At 36.1% G+C, this 15,201-nt stretch overlaps 1 protein-coding gene across 12 annotated transcripts in view; it reads left to right on the forward strand.

Moving 5' to 3' along the window:
* The window catches only part of MYCBP2 (MYC binding protein 2), a 293,536-nt gene that overhangs the window by 77,763 nt on the left and 200,572 nt on the right, over window positions 1-15,201 (forward strand). For 11 of the 12 annotated variants that reach the window (XM_079778973.1, XM_079778980.1, XM_079778981.1 and 8 more), the window contains exons 15-18: window positions 867-1,071; window positions 4,641-4,786; window positions 5,363-5,464; window positions 12,897-13,004. In XM_079778973.1, coding sequence (XP_079635099.1) covers window positions 867-1,071; window positions 4,641-4,786; window positions 5,363-5,464; window positions 12,897-13,004 — 561 coding nt within the window. The remainder of the gene's footprint in view (window positions 1-866; window positions 1,072-4,640; window positions 4,787-5,362; window positions 5,465-12,896; window positions 13,005-15,201) is intronic. The other variant, XM_079778985.1, reaches the window with a different exon arrangement.

Genomic DNA, 15,201 nt, shown 5'->3' on the forward strand with positions numbered 1-15,201 from the left:
GCCATCAAGGGAAATGCCTGCGGCATTTAGGTAGGTATTCAGTAAAAAAAAAAAAAAAAAAAAAAAAATAGTTGAAGGAATTATAGCACAATTAAGTTGTAATTGAGGTATAAACAGGTTTAAGGAGATAGTGACTGTTTTCTTCAGAAAAGTGGTCAGTGCTTTCCTAGGAAATGACTTCTGACTTGAGTTTTTGAGGTCTGAAAAACTCTGGTTGATGAGGTATGGAGAGGCAGGTATATGAGGTAGGAAGAGAGATAGAGCAGGAATGAGCAAAGGCCCAGAGTATGAGAAAGGACAGGATGTTTAGAAAGCAAAGGGAATTTAGGTTTAGGTAGAATGTAGTTTGCATGGAAGAAGTAGTTTGGAGAAAATTGGGAGCCATATTGTGAATGACTGTATCTTGCTGAAGAATTTTGTAAATTGTGAAGTCATAGGATTAAGTGTATGTTTTATAAAGCTGATTGCTAGCAGTGGGAGGATGGTCTAGATTGGAGGGACTCTTGGCTTAAAGTGTGGTTAGTAATCATTCTTTGGTCTGTTGGACAAAAGTGTTGGCAGTGAAGATGGAAAGGAGGGACGAAAATTAAAATCCAAAAAAATTAAAAGTATGATTGACAAAAAACAACAGCTAAGAGATGTTTCTGTCTTCCCTGACTCTTTTTGCAGAAAGGGAAATGGGGAGAGCACTTATTGGTAGGCCTTCAAGTAAATTTTATTTTTCTTGCTCTTATATTTTATCATTTCTTTGTATACTCATTTGGATTAGTATATGTTATATATATATACTTAATTGGGAAATATAAATGTCAGTTTTTTTAGACATGGGAATAATCGAAAAAATTATAAATTGTTCTCTCAAATAGGGTTTGGAATTGAAAATATGGCCACAGCAATGGATGAAGACCTAGAAGAAGAACTAGATGAAAAAGATGAGAAGTCTATGATGTGCCCTCCAGGCATGCATAAGTGGAAGCTGGAGCAGTGCATGGTGTGTACTGTCTGTGGAGACTGTACAGGTTATGGAGCCAGCTGTGTCAGTAGTGGGCGTCCAGACAGAGTTCCTGGAGGGTAAGAAAAAGAATTAATACTGAAGAAATAAAATGTTACTAGAAAATGCATAAAACACATGTCTTTTCAAAATTATTTCAGAGTATTCTGTGTTATTTCTTTCTTTATTTTTTATTTTTAATCCTCACCTGAGGACATACTTAGAGCAGGGGTGGGGAATTATAATAAATTCTAATTTAGTGTCATTTTTATATCATTTGATCCATTTAAAGCATTATTTTTAAAAAGGTCATCTTTTTCAAGGCTTGGGTTATGCCTTCATTTGTATTCTTTTTTTTAAAAATATGTCTTTACTGATTTCAGAGAAAGGAGAAGGGAAAGGGACAATGATGAAAGAGAATCATTGATGGGTTACCTCCTACATGCCCCACACTGGGGATTGAGCCTGCAATTGGGGCATGTGCCCTGACCAGGAATCGAACCATAACCTCCTGGTTCATAAGTCAAAGCTCAACCACTGAGCCATTTGTATTCTTTCTAAGACTGCTTTAAAAACACATAGGAATTTTTTCTGAGTAGAATTATAAAAAAACATATAGGTTGTTTTATTAGGGATATATCATTTTCTTTTCAATTGAATTTACTCTGCAATTTTAGGAGTTCTAGGAACTATCGTGGCTAAAGTTGCATTGCACCTGTTATATATAGTTTTTATTCTTCCTTTACCATTATTTTTTTTTTTCAGGGTCTGTTTTGTCATTTTAAAGTTAAGGTATGAGTTAGGCACAATCAGAATGCAGATTTTTCCCTAGAATGTTAGGGAAGATTTTGATTCTTATTTTTGTGTTGCCATTTGTAGCCAATGTAACATAATGGGCTATCCTTTGTAAGATTAAATTAATTATGATAGATCTTTGTATTACGATAGATCTGATCTTTTTAAGATCAGATTTTGATAATTAGCTTAATTTGGAAATTAAAGGGAATCTTGGGGAAAAAAATATCAGCCATAGTGAGGACAGCCCTTCCTATTTGACACCTCCTTTATAGTCAGGTGCTTCTTCCAAAATAATGTTTGGATCTACTCTGAGTACATTTCTGGAATTATACTATGGCCTAACATAGTGAAATAGATCTTAAATAATAGGTCTTTTCTTTTAAACTACTGAAATAATATTTTGGCTCTCTATCAAAGGATAATTTTTCTTTTTTTCCTTTTTTTTTTTTTTTTAATCCTCACCCAAGGATATTTTTTCCCATTGATTTTTAGAGAGAGTGGAAGGGAAAGAGAGAGAAAGATAGACTGGTTGCCTCCCGTACCTCGTGCCTGGACGGGGCCAGGAATTGAACCTGCAACCCAGGTATGTGTCCTTGACTGGGAATTGAACCTGTGACCCTTTGGTGCATGAGCCAATGCTCTAACCACTGAGCATGCCAACCAGAACTAAAGATAATATTTCTTTTACAAGGAGTTGAAATTTATCCTCCTGGAGATGCCTCAATCTATTTCCATTAAAATTAAATGTCCCCAATATCTGAACTTAAGTAATCGATGCATATTATAAATGAATTTATAATTCTCTTGTCCTTCCTGAAATTATTCATTCTTCTTTATATGCTTCCCCCCCGATTTACTGTCAGTTTTCAATAATTATTTATAGATAAATGGACAGTACCTAACCAAGTACAATAATTTCTTTACTAATGAAGCAGATATGAATACATGAATAAAGTCAACATAGGAATTTGTGCCGGGACACTAAGCACTATTAAAAATGACTTCAGTTATAAAATTTTGACTATATATCTTAGAATAGGTTTAGAAATAAACATTATTTTTTAAATAGTGCCCATATACAATTCAGTAGGGCATTTTATTGTATCAGTTTTTAATGTTGTAGTTAGTGATCCTCCAGTTGTCAGTAGTGTTTACATTTGAAAGCTACAAGTTTCACAGGGCACCTAGCTATGTCTTTCAAGTCTGCTGCCAGATAAGTCCTTCCTCCTGAACCTCCTTAAATCTGGATAACCAGGGTTTCATTAAGGCTGTCTAAAGTTTTTCAGGACTTATCCAACAAATATCATTAAAGCTATAACTTCTGCATCTGTAAAATATGTGACTAAGAAGTTAATTGTTCACTGACCCTCTAGCTAACTTCCGGGAGTGTTCTTGTCTTCTTTATATTATAATCAAATGCCATATGCTTAGTTTACAGCTGATATGAAAGGATAAAGAAGAGCAAAAAGAACAGGTAATTGGACACAGTGAAAGGAGCTAATGGGAGAAGATAGCATATAAAGGATAGGGAGGGAAATGGAGACTAATACATTAAGCTGGCAAGGTGGGCTGCCCACACCTCCCTTAACTTATCTGGTAGGTAGGAATGTTTGTTTGTTTACTAACCAAGCCATCCAGACCACTTAATAGTAAAGCTGCTGGTCCTTCACTAATTGTGAAAACGTGAAGAATATTTGTTAATAGCAGCTTTGAAGATAGAATACGTTTGTATTTTCTGTAGAAATATGAGGAACTTAATAAACTTTCGTTTTTAATTATTCATCTAGTAGAGGCCTGGTGCATGGATTCATGCACCGGTGGGGTCCCTTGGCCTGGCCTGGCCTGTGGGTATCAGTGGACCTCTGTGCCACTGTAGCTTGGCCTTACCCGTCAGCTTGTTGGACTCTAGCCCACTGTCTGTGTTGATCCTGCACAGCACGAAGTAGTGTGGGAAGGGACAGGTGGTGGGGGAGGAGCCCGAGGCTGGGCTGGGCGCAGCGCTGCACCATTCCCACTCATCCCAGCCTAGCTGTGTCTGCTTCTGCTGCTCAGTTGTGCAGGGGGGATGTCCGCCGGAGAGGCTCTTGCCTTCGCAGCTACGCTCGCCAGCCCATCAGCCCAGCGTCTAGACTCGTCTATCAGCTGAGCGATGCTCCTGCTGTGGAAGCCCACTGACCACCAGGGGGCAGCTCCTGCTTTGAGCATCTGCCCCCCTGGTGGTCAGTGTGCATCATAGCTACCATCCGGTTGTTCGGTCACTTAGGCTTTTATATATATAGATTCATACCTTTCCTTAAAAATTGACATATCCTGATCCTGATCTGAAGGATTGATTTCATTTTTGCCTCATTTAATTTAATCTCAAAAATGCAGAAAAGTTTTTTTTTGCAATTCTTTATTGTTGAAAGTATTACATATGTCCCCTTCCCCTCCCCCCCATTGTCCTCTCCCAGCCTGCCCCTTACGCCCCAGCCCTGGTCTTCCTGTACCCCCCATTGTCTGTGTCCATTGGTTATGAACATAGGGATGCATGTTTTTTCTGATTGGTGTTTCTGACTTTTTGGGATATAATCCTAGGAGTGGGATTACTGGGTCAAATGGGAGTTCCATTTTTAATTTTTTGAGGAAACTCCATACTGTTTCCCACAGTGGCTGCACCAGTCTGCATTCCCACCAGTAGTGTACAAGGGTTCCCTTTTCTCCACATCCTCGCCAGCACTTGTTGTTTGTTGATTTGTTGATGATAGCCATTCTGACAGGTGTGAGATGGTACCTCATACAGAAAAGTGTTTTAAGGAAAGAGTAGAAGGATTTCAGTTAATTCTTTTTTTTTTTTTTTTTTTTTTTTAAGTATCTGTGGTTGTGGTTCCGGAGAATCTGGCTGTGCTGTGTGTGGATGTTGCAAAGCTTGTGCAAGAGAGTTGGATGGTCAAGAGGCAAGACAAAGAGGAATTCTTGATGCAGTGAAAGAGATGATACCTTTAGACCTTCTATTAGGTAATTTGCTTTATTGTACCAAACATCTTGTCCTCAACTCAGTAATAAGGATAGTTTAAATAATTTCTATTAGATATGTGCTAAAACGTTAAGATAATCTTATATAATAAAAGGCTAATATGCAAATAGTCCTCTCAGGAGTCCGACAGATTGGGAGTTTAACTGCTCCCTATGACTTGCGCTGACCATCAGGGGTAGCGCGGAATGAAGGAAGGCCCCGGTCAGCAGCCGGAAGGCCCTAATAGGCCCTGATCGCTGGCCAGGCCTAGGGAACCTACCCGTGCATGAATTTCATGCACCGGGCCTCTAGTAGTTAATAATATAATACAGCATGTATTGTAACTGAAAATATGTCATTAATAAAGGGAAGAAATACTTTCTTTTTTGCTAAGATTTTTTTGCATTAAAAATAATTTGTTTTAGACTGTTTTTGTTAGCTTTTATGTTCTTGAATTTCATATAGTTTTATATCTATTATTATATCTATTATATTATGTGTTTGTGTGTATAAACACACACATATATATATATATATAATTACATATCTACATATAAATTTTTTTGATCAATCATTAGCTGTCCCAGTGCCTGGGGTTAACATTGAAGAACACCTTCAGTTAAGACAAGAAGAAAAACGGCAGCGAGTAATCAGGAGACACAGATTAGAGGAAGGAAGAGGTAAGATGTAGCTGCAGAGAAAAAGTATTTGAAAATCCATTTTCTTACCCTCTACTGAGACCACTGAAAAGATATAGGATAGGCTGATTTGGTAAGAAATCGAAGTTAAAATTAGTAACATTCTAGTACTCATGAAAATATTCAGGGTATTTATGATTGTGCTAATTAATAACATACATTTAATTTAGTAGAGTATTTATGGCAAAAATCACTGTTTTAAGAATTGTTATGCCATTAGCCAAGCATTAAAAACTATTAGCAATGGCAATTATTTAAAAACTATAAATTCTAAGGACTAGTTCTTCACCCAGATTTTGGACTCATCTATCCTATATAATATAAGGCTAATATGCAAATTGTCCCCTTGGGAGTTCAACCGGCAGACCGGGAGTTTGATCGCTCGTTATGGCGTGTGCTAACCACAAGGGGGCAGGGCGGAACATGGTGGGTGACCAGTGGTGGAGGTGGGGTGCTGAGGGAGCAAGGGAAGGAGGAGGCGGGGAAGCCGGGAGGCTGGGAGGCGGGGACCATGTGGTGGTGGTGTGTGGGTGGCGAGGGAAGGAGGAGGCAGGGAGGCGGGGAATCTGATTGGCCCTGATCGCTGGCCAGGCCTAGGGACCCTATCATGCATGAATTTTGTGCACCGGGCCTCTAGTTTAATCATAAACTAGGTTTTCTGTTTTCTTACTAATTTGTAATCATTATCATTTAGGCATAGTCCTACTACCCTTCATTTCAATCCAGTGCATAGCTATGCTTTTATATGTCTTTTGTCTTTGTTTGAAAATCTTATTCTGGTTATGTACAAGAAGGAGTGTCTGCAGGTTTTAATTGTGAAGATAGATTTATTATTTATCTAGTCCTCATTGTTTGTGATAGTTTTTGAGGCTAAGATACATTTAATGGTGGTTATAGTAGATGTTTGAGTATATAGCCAATGAACAGAAATAAATATGTGTTACTAAAGCTCTTTATGCCTAATAGAATCTTTTCGTTTTAGGATTAAGATGGATTATTACAGAGTTCTGTGATTTTATTTCTCTGCTAGGCAAAAGATTGATTAGAAACATTTACTGATGTTGTATATTTTAAATTCTTATTAGAAATGATATATTATTTAATATATAATATAGAACCTATTATTCATTAACCATCATTACAAGTTGTTTTTTCTAGGTAATTTCTAATGTAAAATGTAATAAGCAATAAAATATATAGCACAAGTGGTATATTCCATTTTTATTACATTTAAGTTGTAAAATATATGCTTGGATTACTCTTTATAAGAGCTTGATAAGCAGTGTTGATTAATTGGTAACAGTGATTATTTGCTGTTAGTTTGGCTTTGTTTACATAAAGTCTTTGCCTTTAAATGATATTTTAATGAGATTAATGTATATACTGTCATTATTTACATAATATAAATATGTGAAAATTGCATATTAAATGTTTTATAGAAAATAGAGTAAAATTTAACTTTTGGGTCTTAATAACATATGGTAATTGAGTGATAATTCCTTTATATAATGATATGATTTGCCTAACGTTACTTATCAGTGTACCTTTTTACTACCTGTTTTTTCTCTTTTTAGAACTATTAGGTTGAATCATATGAATTGACCTACAAAACTCACCAAATCCTTGTGATGACATTTAATCACTTGCCTAATTCTGTATATTTTGTTAATCTTTTTCTATAAAAAGCTGTTCTTCTCTCACTATAGTATATTCTGCATATCAAAAATAAAGACATTGATTTATGCATTGGTTATTCAACAAAACTTTGTAATTGCAGAATATTCTCTTACCATTAATTTTTAAAATGTAAACTCTAATCTTTTATAAAGATTAAAAACTCCATTATTTAAATATTTACAGAATTTATGTTATTGTATCTTATTTCATAAGCACAGACTTACGTTCCAGGTTGGGAGGCAACCGATAGATGTTTTTCTCTCACATCGATGTTTCTCTGCCTCTCTCCCCATTTCTCTCTCTCTCTTAAAAAAAATCAATAAACATTCTCAGGTGAGGATTTAAAAATATTTACATATATATATATATGGAGAGAGAGAGAGAGAGAGAGAGAGAGAGAGAGAGAGAGACTGGTTCTAAGGCATTTATATTTTAACTTTGTTTTTAAAAAAATATTTTTATTTTAATTGGATGGAGGTATCCCTTTTAGGTACTATGCTTTAATTATTTCTGGTCAGGGGTTATTAAAGTGCTCTCAAAGGGACCAGCATGACTTGGGCTCTAGTTACAATTGCCTATTCTTGCCCTGGCTCAGTTTGTTGAGCGTCATCCCATGCACCAAAAGGTCGTAGGTTCAATTCCAAGTCAGAGCACATACCCAGGTTGCGGGTTTCTTCTCCGGTCGGAGTATGTGCAGGTGGCAACTAACTGTTTTTTGTTTTTTTTTCCCTCTCTCTCACTCTCCCTCTCCCTTTTTCTCTGTCAAATCAATAAAAATATATTTCAAAAAGTGTACCCATAACAATTAACCAAGAAATGTAGTACTTAAAAAAAACACAACATACACACACAAAAACACACACACAATTACCTGTTCTCAGGTCCCATCCCAGAATGACTGAATCAGAAACTCATGACCCAGCAAACTATTTAAACAAGCCCACCAGGTGATGCTGTTGGTGCTGAAGTGTCAGAACCACTGCTCAGGGGATTTTCTACATCATCATCAAATGGGCCTAATGAAGTAGAATTTCTGCATGAGAGTCCTATATACAGATTTGAGTCACATGTACAGTGTTGTAGGGCTCTTGTTTGGCTCCATGCTAGGATTGTTAGTCTTGTTTTGTCCTCATGAGGAACAGGAACGTAAAAAAAAAATTTAGTGTTCTAACTGCCATACGTACCTGTTTTGTTTTGTTTTTCTTCTTGGCTTTTGCTTGTTACTTTTTTAGATACTAACAGTTTAATAATATGTTAATAATTATGCTCACTAGTAATTGGCTTTTATCTATGTTGAAATTTCTTAACTTCAGGGTTATGTTATGTTAAATATTTTTACTTGACTTGTTTATCTTATCTTCTTTACCAAGCTTTGGTTAACTGTTTCAAAGTGGATCAAAATTTTAGGACCACACTTGTGACAACCAACACAAAGTTCTCTGTATCTTTGTGTCTGTTTCTGTTCTGCTTGTTCATTTTGTTTCTAGATTCAGTTGGTAGATATGTATTTATTGCCATTTTATTCCTATTTTTTTATCTTTTTTCTTTCTTATTTTTAATTCATCACAGAGAGAGGAAGGGAGAGGGAGAGAGAGATGGAAACATCAATGATGAAAGAAAATCATTAATTGGCTGCCTCCAGCATGCCCCCTACTGGTGATTGCGCCCACAACCTGGGCCTGTGCCCTGACTGGGAATCAAAACCATGATCTCCTGGTTCATAGGTTGATGCTCAACCACTGAGCCACACCAGCTGGTGATCTCTTTTTTTCTTAAATAAAACCCTTTTAACATCTATATATATAAAAGCCTAATATGCAAAGTGTTCCCTTGGGAGTTCGACCGACCTGAGTTTGATTGCTCGCTATGATGTGCGCTGACCACCAGGGGGCGGCACGAAACACAGGAAGGCCCCAGCCAGGAGGGACCCTACCTGTGCATGAATTTTGTGCACTGGGCCTCTAGTTTCATATAATATTGGTTTGGTGCTACTGAACTCCTTTAGCTTTTTCTTATTTGGGAAGAGATTTATCTGTCCTCTGATTCTAAATGATAGCTTTGCAGGGTTGAGTAATTTTGGTTGTAGGTCCTTGCTTTTTATCACTTTGAATTTTTCTTGCCATTCCCTTCTTGCTTACAAGGTTTCTATTGAGAAAACAATTGACAGTCTTATGGGAGCTCCCTTGTAGGTAACTAACTGCATTTTTCTTGTTTGTAAGATTCTCTCTTTATCTTTAACCTTTTGCATTTTAATTATAATGTATCTTGGTGTGGGCCTTTTAGGGTTCATCTTGTTTGCAACTATCTGTGCTTCTTGGACTTGTATATTTGTTTCTTCCATCAAGTTAGGGAAGTTTTATGTCATTATTTTTTCAAATAAGTTTTCAATTTCTTGCTCTCTCTCTTCTCCTCTGGCATCCCCATGATGCGAATGTTGGTACACAGAGGCTCCTTACACTATCCTCATTATTTTATTTTATTTTTTTGCCATTCTCATTGGGTATTTTTTGCTTCCTTATATTCCCAATCGCTGATTGAATCTCAGCGTCATCTACTCTACTGTTGATTCCCTGTAAATTATTCTTTATTTTAATCAGTATAGCCTTTATTTCTAACTGGTTCTTTTTTATGCTGTTGAGGGCCTCACTAAGTTCCTTGAGCATCCTTATAACCAATGTTTTGAACTCTGCATCTAGTAGATTGCTTATCTCCATTTTGTTTAATTGTTTTTCTGGAGTTTTGTTCTGTTGTTTCATTTGGGCCATGTTTCTTTGTCTCCTCATTATGTGGCAGTCTCCCTGTGTTTGTTTCTATGTATTAGGTAGAGCTGCTACATCTCCCAGCCTTGATAGCTTGGACTAATATAGTAGATGTCCTGTAGGGTCCAGAGGCACAGCCTTCTTGATCACCTCAGCTGGGCACTGTGGTGGGCTCCCCATGTGGACTGTATACCCTCCTATTATAGTTAAGTCTTGATCGCTCTTGGCATGTCAAAAGGAAGGATTTATCCAGGCCAATCAAGGACTGGCTGTGACCTCCAACCTCCTTGGAGGTTCAGCTGTGCAGTGGCCCACTACACAGAGCAGGACTTACTTCATCAGGGCTCTGATACTGCTGAGTCTGCCTTGAGTGTGTTGCTTATGGAGGTGGTTGGGTGGTGGTGCTTTGATGTAGTCTGAAGCTGTCAACTGGGTGCACTGTCTCTGGAGCCTTCCAGATGGTGCAGGCCAAGGTCAACCACTGCCTGTGTTCTGCCCAGGGCCACCAGGCATAAGCTACAAAGTGATCTGCAGATGGCTGCTTCTTGTGTTTGAAGGAGCCCAGGTAAGGCCAACCTGTGAACCATGTAAGGCCAGCTGCTTCTAATGCTGGGCCTGCAGCCACTTAGCTAGAGGTATAGGGCTTGCTGAGGCCAGATGCTACTCATTTGAGATATTTTAGTTAAATCTGAAGTATGAGCCAAGACAGGCCATTCCAATGGGAAAGCCCGTGGAAACATCTTGGGTGGGCCTGACAGTTGGGTGAGCAGGGTTTCAGGGAATCAACAGTGTGCTGCAAACCCTGTGAGCCAAGTTGATGGAGTCTCAGGTATAGCTCTAGAAGGGAGGGCTCATCAAAGGAATAATGCCTTCTGTCAGCACTTCTGTCTAGGAGAAAGCTGTCCCTCCAGCTCTCAATCTGACCCCAAACAATTCAATATCTCTGGTGCCTTTCAAGCTGCTATCCCTGTGCTGAAGCTCAGAGTAAGTGACTCTGTGCGCTGGCCCTTTAAGAGGAGCTGCCTGGGACTGCAGCAGCCCTTAGTCTCATTCAGCCTTTATCCCCACTGGTTTTCACAGCTAGAAGTTAAGGGGACTTACTTCCAGGGACTGGGATACTGAGCTTGAGGGGCCTAGTGTGGGACTGGGACCCCATGCTCCTCAAGGGGGAACTCCACAGCCAAGGTATCCCTCCTGATTTTTATCCACCGAACATGGGTGTGGAACCACCCCATTGTGAGCCTCTGCCTCTTGTACCAGTCTCAATGTGGCTTCTTCTTTAATTTCTTAGTTGTAGGACTTCCATTCAGCCAGATTCGGGTGGCTCTGAAAGAGGGTTGTTCTGTATTTTAGTTGTAATTTTGATGTGGTTGTGGGAGGATGTGAGTACTGTATTTACCTACGCTGCCATCGTGGTTCCTCCCCATTTACTACATTTTAAAGAGCTCAATTTAAATAGCCTTAGTCTAAAAAGAATTGATACTGTATTACTGGGAAATAATATAGGGTGGGCAAAAGTAGGTTTACAGTTGTTCATGTGCAAAATAATACAGTAAATAAATAATAGGAGTATAAACTGTTTTGTATACTCACAACTGTAAACCTACTTTTGCCCCATTTGTTACTGGATTAGCGTATTTCTTTGTAATAATCATAAAATATGTTTGTTAATCTTGTTTGTTTTTATAGAACTGGTGCTGCTTGTATTTTTATCTATATCTAAAGACATAATGAAATATATTTTTGTACCTATTTATAAACGTTTATAAAGGGTATTTTGGTATTTTAATTTGACATTTGTCAAATTTTATAAAAGGGCAGTAGTTTTGTTTTGTTCTATTGTTATAAAAAGTAATTATAGCTGAAGATCTGTAGAGAATTATGAAGAAAATTGCTTAAATTAAAAATGTTCACTGTTTATATATTGTCAATTTTCTTTTCAAATAGTTCTTAACTGTCAAATTTAGAGTGTTATGAAATTTGTAGACATATTTCTAAAACTTAAGGAAGCTTCAGTTCTGTTGTATAAAAAAAAGAACTGAAAACTTAAGGAATAATTTAAAGTTTCTTTTCAAGCTTATGTTAATGGGGAAAAGCAGTTTTTAAATTTTATTGAAATTAATTTGGCTATACATTTTTTAAATTGAATACTAAAAAGTGGAAATAATGGTGATCTTTGTGACTATGTATTTGTGTATGTATGTGTATGTACATGTGGAGTTTCAGAAAGAAATTATTTTATGAGAGATGACTACTGTTCCATAAATGTTACTGGGTTTAGATTCCCCTCTTCAGCATCAATATGAAACTCAGTTTATCCTTGTTTCTGATTTTGTGTATGTGGTTAAAGAAATTATAAAGTTAGATTTAATGTTTTAGAAAATTAAATACGTCTGTATCAGATCATACTAAAATTTTTTTGTGTTTTTTTGTTTTGGCCGTCTTGTTTCCTTACTTCTATGACAGAATGAAGTTAAGTCAGTAACACTTATCTTAGTTTTGTAGTAAGACTGATATGGATATTAAATCTTCAAGACCCTACTTAAATTTAATCCTGAATTTAAAAATTAGTTGATTTTTGGTATTGCAGTATGAAAGATTTTTGTTTTTAATGATCATGTAGATTACTAAATTTGAATATATATAATGTTAAAAATATTTGTAAGGTAAAATATTTTATTTATTCTGTTTGAGCTTTCTAATTGTTTGAGACTGTTAGTAGCTACCTGATAATTTTACAAGTATAGAAATTAGAATTTGTACTGTATAAACTATAAGATATTAAAACTTGTGTATGGAATGGTAAATAGGTTATGGTTGGGGGTGGGAGGGTTAATGTGGGGGAATTGGGAGAAAAGTATAATGTCTAAAACAATAAAGAATAAATTTCCATGCTTTTTAGTTTGACTTACTTTTTTTCATTGTAGTGTTTTCATTTTGTGAGCTTTTCTATGCACATACAAAATGTTTCTCCTCAGGCCCCCTTGTATTTGCTGGTCCTATTTTTATGAACCATCGAGAACAGGCTCTAGCCAGACTCAGATCCCATCCAGCACAGCTAAAGCATAAACGGGACAAGCACAAAGGTATTTGGTCTTCCTTATCACTAGGTGGGACACTTTCCCAATTTCTTCCACTCATTTGAGTTTCATCTCTGGGAAAATGCACAAACCTAATTCTTCCACTTTGCTTCTCTCATTACTATATATAGCCTGAGGAGAAAGAACATGCTGGAAGTTGTACTGTTTGTTGATGACTATCTATCTTATTTTTTTTGTTGTTGTTAATTTTAAGACATTTTACGGTATATCTTTTTCTTTTCCATTTCTTTTCAATTTTCATATAGTTAATAAGAGAAGGTGGGAAAAGTAATTATTGCTTTCTATTTTTATCCTTTGTTATCTCTTCTTAATTGACTGCCATCTGGCATTTTAGTTGTTTAAAATGCTGTTTATTTGCATTAGAATTAACAAAATTACTCAATTCATTTATCATTTATAAAGTAATAATGAGTTGACTGAGATTACACTTTTCCATTGTTTTAATATTAAATTTTATGTTTTAATATACAACACACCTGAGTTACTTGATAGTGGAGGGTTAAGTAGTGATAGGTGTAAGCAAACAGTTATGTAGACCTACTCTAGTTCTCAGAAAATGACAGAAGTCTAAAAAAGTTGGTGAGGAACTAGGAAACTGTTTATGCACAAATCTTTGAGGTATCAGTTAATGTGTTAATTAAAAATATTCCTAAAACAAGCTTATTTACTTTTAAACCACAGATCATGGGTCAACTAAGATCAGGAAAGAATTGAATGTAGATAATTTATAAATTGATATATAAATTCTGCCTTGAATCCTAGCATATGAACCAGGGGTTCTTTGACTAGTAAAACTTATACTTGCTCTTTTCTTAAATGCCTGAGATAAATACCACCAAATAGAATAGAAAGTTTTAAAATCACACATTCTATATAGTCAAATTTATCTAATGTGTCTGCGTTCAAATTTTTGGGAGTTGCAAAACTGTTATAGACTAATTTTATTTTTAAACTTTCACATAAAATATAATCAACTTTATTTTTATTTGTCTCTCTCACTTTGTCAGTTTGCCACTCAAAGCAAAAGCCAAAGAGACAAAACCCCTGTTTTCAGTATAAAAACAAGTAGAGCAATCCTTAAGATGCATTCTGCAGAATTAAAAATTGAGAGTATTTTAAATCTAATGTTATTAACCAGAGGAAGATTTGTGAATGCTTTATTTACTGAGTGCTATAACAATACCATAAATATTTAAATATAAAGAATATTTGGGGTATGCTATGTAAAAATATTTTAGTATTTGCCAGAATCTCTGATCTCATATTTTCAACTATGCCACTATTAGAACAGATACTCTCAGTGTCTCTCCTTCTGCCCCTAATTACATAAAAGTGAAGTTTTTCCAATGCTTTACCTGAGGTTAAATATTGACAATACATAAAACAGTTTAAAACTTTTTCAGCTCCATGTTTCAGCTCCTTGTGGACAAATACCTTTAATTTCCAAAAAATTAAAATGAAATGCCAAATGAAGACTAAAGTCACAAATTTAAAACACATTTTACAGTGTCACATTGATTAGCTATAGAAATTACTCAACAATAGCTAGCCCTCTATCTTTTCTGCCACAGGATTATTTTATAACAAGACTCTTTGTATATTCTTAGCAACCTTTTTGGAAGGACTTATTTTATAGTTTGGTGGAGGGCCAGTTTTTCTAAAATCAGATTTTATGGTTTCATTGGGTGAAACAATTTATCCCTTTACCACCAAAATTTAAAGTAATAGTGCTCTATTTTATATAAAGAATATTAACCCTTTCTAACTAAATCTTGTATACCCATAAATTCCCTCTCTCTTTCCCCCATAGCATTCACTATTAGTAACTGGCATTTAATTATCTCACTATTCATTGCTTTTTGCTCTTGATACATATACTTGCTGTCTTTTAAACAATTTTTATTGATTGACTTTTTAAATTTTTATTTTTAGAGAGTGAGAGAAAGAGACAGACAAACAACGATTTGTTGTTCCACTTATTTACCCATTCATTGGTTGACTCTTGTATGTGCCCTAGCCAGGGATTGAACCTGCAACTTTGGCATATTGGGATGATGCTTTAACCAACTAAGCTACCCGGCCAGGGCATAGTCAGTCTCTTAATAATATTTTTTCTACATTTTCTCTCTCTCTCTCTCTCTCTCTCTCTCTCTCTCTCTCTCTCTCTCTCTCTCTCTCTCTC

This window comes from Cnephaeus nilssonii (genome assembly GCF_951640355.1).
Source record: "Cnephaeus nilssonii genome assembly, chromosome: 8".
Lineage (NCBI taxonomy): Eukaryota > Metazoa > Chordata > Mammalia > Chiroptera > Vespertilionidae > Cnephaeus > Cnephaeus nilssonii.